This window comes from Chrysochloris asiatica, unplaced genomic scaffold, assembly GCF_000296735.1.
Source record: "Chrysochloris asiatica unplaced genomic scaffold, ChrAsi1.0 scaffold00339, whole genome shotgun sequence".
Taxonomy (NCBI): domain Eukaryota; kingdom Metazoa; phylum Chordata; class Mammalia; order Afrosoricida; family Chrysochloridae; genus Chrysochloris; species Chrysochloris asiatica.
Genome location: NW_006408857.1, coordinates 1403900 through 1413521, shown reverse-complemented (window position 1 = coordinate 1413521; position 9622 = coordinate 1403900). Strand labels below are relative to the sequence as shown.

General features: G+C 46.5%; 1 protein-coding gene across 1 annotated transcript in view; it reads left to right on the top strand.

Moving 5' to 3' along the window:
- The first annotated feature begins 359 nt into the window (after positions 1 to 359).
- SLC43A1 (solute carrier family 43 (amino acid system L transporter), member 1) overlaps positions 360 to 9622 on the top strand; it is a 37687-nt gene continuing 28424 nt past the window's right edge. Inside the window, exon 1 of the mRNA XM_006875785.1 lies at positions 360 to 591. Within this exon, the coding sequence (XP_006875847.1) occupies positions 360 to 591 (232 nt within the window). The remainder of the gene's footprint in view (positions 592 to 9622) is intronic.

Genomic DNA, 9622 nt, shown 5'->3' with positions numbered 1-9622 from the left:
TGCCTGCTTCGGGGGTCTTTTCCGGGCGCGGGAGGTGGGACACGGGCCAGGCATGGCCTCAGCGTGCGCTCTTTCCCCTGCTGACCTTTGGGGACTTGGGAAAGTGCAGGTCTGGCCCCTGGAGCCTGGCCCCGCGCGCCCTGGACTGGGTGGGAGAGGTCGGCAGCGTGCCAGGAAGCTGCTGCGCGCATACAGGACCTTCCTTGTTTTCGATAGTGGCCCGGCGGGAGCCCAGCGCCGCGTGTACCCCTGGCACTGCCAGTGCGCCCGGAGTCCGCTGGGCAGCACACGCTGGAAATCCCAGGGCTCTATGGTTCCTCCCTGAAGAAGGGCTGGCCCAAGGGGCCCTAGGTGCCACCATGATGCAGGGCCTCTCTCAGGGGCCGCTGGGGGGTCCTTCGCTGAGCGCTCTGTTCCTGTGCAGGCTATCGGCCAGCATGGCCCCCACGCTGCAGCAGGCGTACCGGAGGCGCTGGTGGATGGCTTGCACCGCAGTGCTGGAGAACCTCTTCTTCTCTGCCGTGCTCCTGGGCTGGGGCTCTCTGCTCATCATGCTCAAGAACGAGGGCTTCTATTCCAGCCTGTGTTCAGGTATGCCCCAGAAGGGGCCGGGAGGGCTAGGGAAGGCGCTGGAAGGTGGAAGGCCTGAACGGACAGGTGCTAAGGGGACAGAAAGGAAGGCTGCGTACGTCAGAGCCCTGGGGCTGGGAATGGCATGGCCTTTTGCCGGGAGCTCTTCAAACATCACCTGGAGAATGAGTGGCATTCTGCCTAGTCTGCTTTGGTTATCCAATCCAGTAGTTACTGGAAGCCAAGCACATACTGATCCAGGTACTAAGTGGCCGAATCCTAAGCCTCTGGGAACCCCTCATAGAGCTCAGAGTGGCGTCTCTGAGGAAGGAAGGGCTGCGCAGTATTGCTGGGTGTTTCTTGACAGGGCTGTTGTAACGTTGAATAGCACAACCTGAATGACAGAAAGGGTTAATCAGTTCCAATAAGGAATGGAGGTCCCAGTTCACCCTGAGATGCCTTGTTGTTGTTAAGCGCCATTTGGTTCCGATTCATAGCCACCCTGTTTAGGGTTTCTGACGAGCACCTGGTGGATTTGAACTGCTGACCTTGTGGTTCACAGTCTAGTACTGATCCTACAGCACCATGCCTTGGAAGTGTGACAGACAACCAGCCGATTCTGACTCGTAGTCACCCTATGTAAGGTTTCCAAGACTGCAGTTTTTACAGTAGAAGAAAGCCTCATCTTTCTACCTGGAGCTGCTGGTGGGTTTGAACCTCTGACCTTACAGTTAGCTGTCCAGTACTTACCTTACATACCTCTTTAGGAAGTGTGAAGCAGTGCCCCAAATCTAGGTGTTTGGCATAAGGAAAGACTTTTACCAAAGATGTAAGCCAGACTGCACACTGTTCTTTGGATGGTTACTAACTGGTTCCCTGGGTCTCCATATGTAACAAGATGTTAACTGACCCTAACTTTTTGATTACCCAAACAGTTCTTAAGGGATCTTGTGTAAAACTGTCTAATGTCTGTGAAAGCAGGCTTGTTCTTATAAATTGCTGGGCTTTCTGAACTTAAACTCCAAGAAAAATTACCTTTTCCTGGAGAGCTTTAGTGAATCCTCATGGAGTAGTAAAATAGTGCCCTTAAAAAAACAGATAAGCCACGAGATGAAAATCACCCAGGATAGGCATTCATGGAGAAGAAAGAAAGAGTTCAATAGAACTCTTTGCTTCAATATTCGCCAAAACCCTGGTTTGCTCTTGGACAGAAGAAAGGACTGACAATCTAACTGGAAAAAGCAACCAGTGGAAACCCTGTGGAGCCTAGTTCTCCTCTGACACAGGGGATGATTGAGTGAGTCAGCTCAGAGGTCTTTCAGGCTAAGACAAAGGAAGACCTTAGAAAATGGAGTTTGAATCTAGAGGTCCTACACTCTTTTTCAGGACCTATTACGCACCCCCCCCCCTCCGTTCATTCCCCCAGGTCTTCAGAAGACCTATATGCACAAAGTTAATAGTCTCATCTTCTTTGTTGTTGTTGAGTGCTGTTGAGCCAGTTCCGATTCACAGCAACCCTGTATCGGTTTTCTGAGGAACAGCTGGTGGGTTTGAACCACCACCTTGCAGTCCAAATCGACCTTGCGGTCCAATGCTTTTCCTCCAGTGCCACACTAGGATTCCTCATTTTCTTTAGTTTTTTTGATATTTGTAGTTAGTAATGCTGTCGAATTGATTCGACTCATGATGACCGCATGCTATGTGCGGAGTTTTTGTGGCTGTGACTTTTTGGAAGTATATCACCAGATCTGTCTTCTGAGGTGCCTCTCTCTGGGTGTGCTTGAACCTTTTGGCTAGTAGTCGAATGCTTAACTATTTGCACCACTCAGGGACTCCTGGCATTTCTGGAGGGTCTCCCTAGTTACCTGTTAGTCACTGTGGCTTCGTGTGAGTGACCCAGAACTTACTGCTGTCAAGTTGACTGGTCAATCATAGTTTCCACTCTAGGACAGAGCAGAAGTATCCCACAGGGTGGGTGTCCAAGGCCGGAGTCTTTACAGAAGCCCACTGCCATGCCTTTTGTCTGAGGAGCAGCTGGTGACTTTGAACCACTGACCTTCTGATTTGTAGTCAGACACTGTAACTACTGTCCATTGAGGTTCCGTGGCCCAGAACCCCTAAAGCAAATCCATGGTCATACTGTCGATTTTGACTCATCGAGACCCTATACAGGATTTCAAAGACTGTAAACCTTTAAAGGAGCAAACAGCCTCATCTTTCTCTGTTGGAGTGGCTGGTGGGTTTGAAACACCAACTTTTTGGTTAGCAGTCCAATGCCTAACCCACAGTGCCACCAGCAAACCTTGCCCCAGAACCAGGGAGTATGAAATTCAACATTCTTTGGGGGAGTAAACAGGTGCATCAGGGGCAGGGAGTCACTCCCTCTGGTTTCTGAGACTCGGTTGTTCTGATCGGTGTCTTTCAGTTTGGGGAAAGGGAGGGTTGTGCTGACAAGGTCAGCCTGAGAAGCTAGAGGGACGTGGATATTGGTCTTCCCTTACCCCCCACCCCAACCTTCATGCTGTGGGGAAAGTCAGCCGGCTTCTGCTGGTTCTTTGTCCTAGTTTACCTGTGGGAGAAAACCAATGCCCTGAGGGTGCCAGTGGGGTTGGATCTCTGTTCTGGACAGCACCCACTCCACCTTACCAGTAAGGAAGCAGCAGGTGGCACTGAATGATGGCACCCTGCCCACACCTCCTGGTCCTAATTACAGGGTGATGGGGGCTGAAGGAGATGGAGATTAGAGTTGGCAGCTGGCCTGGGGAGCAGTTGGGTGGGGAGGAGTAGGCCTGGGGTGGAATGATAAGGGTTTCAAGGTGGGTACGTTGTTCCAAGTGAAGGACTGCAGGGGGACCCATGGGTGAGCAAAGGCAGGGAGTTATTTACCCAGGAAACTGGTAAGGCCCTGCCCTCTCTCACTTAGCGGCCTTGATGTCACTTGGCAGTCTCTTTCTGCTTCATCCATATTGGTGGGGTTAGTTTTCCTTTATTCAGCTGTATTGAGGATTAACTTATATTCAAGGAATCCCAGGTGGCATAAACTATTAAGATGTCAACTCCTAGTTGAAAGGTTGGGGAGTTGAACCCACTCAGAGGCACCTCAGAACACAGTCTGGTGATCTCGCCAAAGGTCACAGCCTTGAAGACCCCCTGAAGCACAGTTCTACTTTGCATGCATGGGATTTCCAGGAGTCAAACTGATTTCAGAGGCACTAACAACAATTTACATACAGTTTGATGAGGTTTGACAAATGTATGCTTCCCAGTAAACCTCAATGCATTTCCATCACTGCAAAACATCCGGTCTCCCTGTTGAGGGCCCACCTTTCCACTTGTGCTTTTTAAAAGAAAATGATTCCTATCATTTTATTGAGCTGTACCACGAGGGTGCTTCGAAATGTTTGTGGGAAAATGTCATTATCTTTTAATACCATTGTTTTTTCCATGAGCTTTTTGAAGCCCCCTTGTGTTGTATTTGCTGTGAAGAAGCAGTGGTGGCTTAGTGAAGAATTCTTGCCTTCCATGTGGAAGACCCGGGTTCGATACCCAGCCCGTGTACCTCATGTGCAGCCTCTATCCCTCTGCCCGTGGAGGCTTGCTTGTTGCTATGATGCTGAACAATTTTCAGCAAAGTTTCCAGAATCGGGCCGATGAGGAAGGAAGAAACCTCTGGTGATCTACTTCCCGAATTCAGCCAGGAAAAGCCCAATGGCTCACGACAGTCTGATGCCATTGTGCATGGGATCAACAGGAGTTGGGGGCCCACTCGGTGGCAGCTACAACATTTGCAAGTTCTACCTTTACTCCTGGGAGTCCTTCAGTGATGCTAGGGTTAATGCGCTGGACTGCAAAGTCAGTTTGAACAGCAAGGTCAGTGGTTCAAGTTCACCAGCTACTCCTAGGAAACCTTACACAGGGTCAGTATGGGTTGGAACCGACTCAGTGACACTTAACAACAACAACCTTTACTCCTTACAACAAATGAATCTGTGATATATGGAAAACTGAAGCTCAGACGTGCTAAGTCTTCTGACCAAGGTCTCCAGTTCACAAATAAGGTTCCGAGAGAAGACTCCAGAACCTTTCGACTAGGCCTTATGGAAACAATGTAGACATCTCTGACCTCCGACAGCTGACCGTCCTCCCGCTAGAGCCTAACCCAAGGGTGACTGTCAGCTGCAGGAAAGTCAAGGGGAAAAGGAAGGAACCACTGACTTGGGAGACAGAGGAGAGGGAACACTTTGTGGCTGTTGTGTGTGCATGTGGCTGTCCTCGGAGCCAGCCTCTTGAATGGCTAGCTGCCACTCTCCCCTGGTCACCTCAGTGAATTGCAGCCAGGATTTGAACCCCACTGTGTCGGATTCCAGAGGCAGAATGCTCAACTGTGACCTGGTTCTGCAGTGTTTCCCGGCCCTCGTCATTTGCAGTCCACCTCTGTGCTTTTCCCCATATCTGAGTATCTCTGGTACTGTTATTTACTGAATGTTGTTGCTTGTGTCAGTTTGATTCATGGCAGCCCATGTGGGACAGAGCAGAGCAGCTCCATAGAGTTTTCTTGACGGTGGGTAATCTTCATGGAAGCTCATCACCGGGTCTTTTCTTCCACAGTGCCACTGGGTGGGTTCAAACCATTAATCTTTCGATGAACAACTGAGTGCAAACAGTTTGCACTAGAGTTTGCTCATGCATTGTTACAAAGTTCTTTTAGCACTGCTGATAAATGCACAAAGGGCTGCCATAAGCCTCAACTCTTACTCTAGCTCCATGGGTCAGCAAACCTAACTCCCTCAATGAAGTGCCTAGAGGCACCCCACTCCACAAACAAGTCTCCTGCCCAAAGTCACTCAGCTTTACTTGCTCCTCGGGGAAGCCCACTGCTCTGTCTCATGCTCTTGCTTTTGGTTCTGCTGCTGTGGCTCCTTGGTATCGCAACTTTTTGTCCCTGGATGGAGGGAACTGCCAGAAACTCATGAAGACGAGGAGCTCGGGATATCATTGCTAACATCAGATGGATCTTAGTTGAAAATACAATACCAGCAAGATGTTCATTTAGGCTTTATTGACTGTGCAAGGACTTTTGACACTGTGGATCGTAAGAAACTACGGACAACATCGCGACGAATGGGTATTCCAGAACACTTCATTGTGCTCATGAGGAACCTATACATAGACCAAAAGGCAGTTGTTCAAACAGAACAAGGAGCCACTGAATGGTTTAAAATCGGGAAAGCTGCTCACCAGGGTTGCATTCTTTCACCTATTTATTCAATCTGTATGCTAAGCAGATAATTCCAGAAGCTGGATTATATGAAGAAGAACAGGGCATTAGGAGGAAGACTCATTAACAACCTGACATGCAGATAATACAGCCTTGTTTGCTGGAAGTGACGAGGACTTAAAATGCTTACTGATAAAGATCAAAGACCACAGTCTTCAATATGGGTTGCACCTCAATGTAAAGAAAACAAAACGCCTAACCACTGGACTAATAATTAACCTCAAGATAAATAGAGAAAAGATTGAAGTTGTCAGAGACTTCATTTTGCTTGTATCCGCAGTCAACACTCATGGAAGCAGCAGTCAATAAATCAAATGACGTATTCCATTAAGCAAATGGGCCTCACAGGACCTCTTTAAAGTATTCAAAAGAAAAGATGTCAGTTTGAGGACTAAGGTGTGCCTGACTAAACCATGGTATTTTTAATAACCTCATATATGTGTTTTGAGGAGCTCTGGTAGCGTAGTGGTTACGAGTCAGGCTGCCAACCTCAAGGTCAGCAGTTCGAAACTACCAGCTGTTCCGCGGGAGAAAGATGAGGCTTTCTGCTCCCATAAAGATTTACAGCCTTGGAAACCCTGTGCAGGGTCGCTATGAGTTAGAACCCACTCCACGGCACATAACAACAACAACAACATATGCATATTAAAGTTGGACAATGAATAAGGAAGACTGTAATAGAATTGATGCATTTGAATTATGGTATTGGAGAAGAAAATTAAAAGTACCATGGACTTCCAGAAGAATAAACAAATCTGTTTTGGAAGAAGTACAGCCAGAATGCTCCTTAGAAGTCAGGATGGCAAGATTTCGTCTTTCATACTTTGGACCAGTCCCTGGAGAAGGATATCATGTTTGGTAAAGAGGAAGGTCAGTGAAAAAGAGAAAGACTCCCAACGAGATGGATTGGCACAGTGGCAGCAGAAATGGGCTCAAGTGTAACTATTATAAGTCCTAGCTCTTAGGGGCTAGGTTGGTGCCCACAAACTCAGAAGCCCACACAACTCCCTAATTTTAGATCAGCCAGCTCTTCCTCTTTTCTCTCAACCCATTTCTTCATTGTTGTACTCTTCCCCATTTCTACTCATCAAGTGGACCCAGGTGGTCACCAGCCCCTTTTAACCTTCAGTCCTAGAAGGAGGTTTTCCCTGATGGGTACAGAGTTTTCCTGCCTCCATGCACCCAATGACAAACTGCTTGCTCCAAATTAACTAAGCCAGATAATCTTCTGTGCACTGATCTTTCCTTCAAAAGGAAATCTGTTCTCTGAGCAATTCCGAATGTCTTTTCATATGCAAATTTCCTGACTGATGGTTATGGATTGGGCTCAGGTTTTCCACCTAAGGCTCCATACTCTACACAGGTTGAAAACCAAAAGCATTATTTCTTCTTGACAATTGTTAATTCCCCTTTTAGCATATCCAATCAAGTAAAGGCTGCAGGAAGGCTTATAAACTCTCTGTAATCACAATACCATATTGATTTTATCACACAAGTAGGGCTAGGTAGGAACAAATTCAATATCCACGGTATAGTCAGAGAACCAGATAACCCTTAACCTTTTATAAAACACTGCAGTTTAATCTTCTTTCCTTCACCTCTGGACTGTTTTTCCACTTATGTGCATATGATCTTCAGCGTCTGCAGGGTGGAGTCCGTAAGCCTGGCACCTATCAGGCATCTTGTTTAACCAGCCTGGCTTTTGCCCCAGGCCACCCCAGAAGCTGCGTTTTCTCCTCAGTTATCTTATACTCTCACTGTTCTTTTTCTTACAAAGTTCCATGAGTCTGGAGCCATTGCAACGAATCCCACTTCTAATGCCAACTGTTTTTTCAAGCGACATAGGGGATACTGTCTGACCTCCTCTAACTGCTCAAGTTCTATTGCCTCAAGGCTGATTCCTAAGAGGCTGAGGTCAGACATGCCTCTACCCTTCAACCTTTCTTGCCGGTTCTGCCACCATTTCTCCCACAATACACCACTTCCTGTGAATGAGTTTGAGAATTCATTGCAATGACCACACAGAAATCACAGGCCCTACTCACACTGTCAAGTTTTATTAGGGAAGTTATCTGGTTACAATTCCAGGTCAGAAATACTCAAGATGCAGCTGTTAGGTCAGGGCAACCTGTTCCCAGCCAGGCCTGCAAGCAGACCTCTCTCTGGTCCTTGGCCTTTCAGTCACAGGCCTCTTAATCTCTGTGCTGCTCAGGCGAGTGTTACAAATCTCTTTTAGCTTTGCCAATAAATGCTCAGAGGTGCCCTACTTCGCCAGGAAACTTCAATCCAAAGACACTCAGTTCTAACTCTGTGGGTTGGCAAACCTAGCTTGGCAAAGTGCCCCAAGGCACTTCTTTCCACCATCAAGTCTTCTGTCTGAAGGACTCAAGATTTCTTGCTCTGTGAGTCCAGATACTTGTTGTGCCATCACCCACTGGTTTTCCGGTTCTCTTGTCATCGTTCTCTGCCATTTGGCAACGTGCTACAGCTTTCTCCCTCTGTCTTCTAGTTGAGGAGGCCCCAGCACAGGGATACGGGGTCCAAAGAACTTGCTCCACGTCTGGTTCTGCTTTCTTAGTAGTCATGAGATACCCCTTTCTGCCTCTGGGATGGTTCTTTTTTTTTTTTTTTTTTTAACGTAAAGAAAGTTTTTATTCGGAAACATAGCCACACCCTTTCGTTTCCATATTGTCTATGCCATTTTTGCGCTACAATGACAGGATTGAATGCTTGTGGCAGACATCATAAACCTGCAAAGTCTAAAATATTTACTCACAGTTTGCCGACTGTAGATACCTTGATGTTTTTGTAAAATATTCTCCAGAGTAATTCTTCAAAAATGTAATGTTTTCTGTTTCCTAATGAATCAATGTCTAATTTTATTTGTATATTATCCCTCTTAATTTTCTTTCTACAAACCATTGTTTTTCTAATTTATTGGGGTTAATTTTTATACTCTTTACTCTCCTTTATCATTCGGATGGTTCATTTTTAAGTCTAGCAGAATGTCAAAACTGAGCAATCCTCATATTAGGATTCCATACATTGTATTTGCATTGTCTTATCTAATCATTTAGTGCGATTACAAAGACTATGGTGAGAATTAAGTAGAATTATTAAGTAATTCTACTTAATGGAGTGGCATTCATCATCAAAACCATGTCAAGATCTGTCTTGAAGTACAATGTTGTCTGTGATAGGATAATATTCATACGCCTACAAGGAAGACCAGTTAAAACCACTGTTATTCAAATTTATTCACCAATCACTAAAGCCAGTGCTGATGAAATTGAAGCATCCTACCAACTTCTTTAGTCTGAAATTGATGAAACATACAATCAAGATGTATTGGTAATTATTGACAATTGGAATGTAAAGATTGGAAACAAAGAGGAGGGAATCAGTCATTGGAAAACATGGCCTTATTGATAGAAATGATGCTGGAGATTTCATGCTAGAATTTCCCCCCCCCCATGTTTTATTGTGAATTATATGATAGTTTACATGAGAGAACTTTAGTTTTACATTCATTCCACCGTATATCATTTCATTGCCATGGTTCCAATCCCATCCATGCATCATCAACCGACCAAAGGGTATACCCTATAAGTGCCCCCCTACACTCCCGCCCCCCCCTCCCCCCGCAGTCTTCAGCACACAGTCCCTCTCCCTCTCTGGATCCAAAGTCCACAGCCGCTTTATCACTCCACGTCATCGTCTCTGCCTCCATCTCGGGCCTCGCTGCTTCTCTGGGTAGGGTCCTGCTCTTGGCTC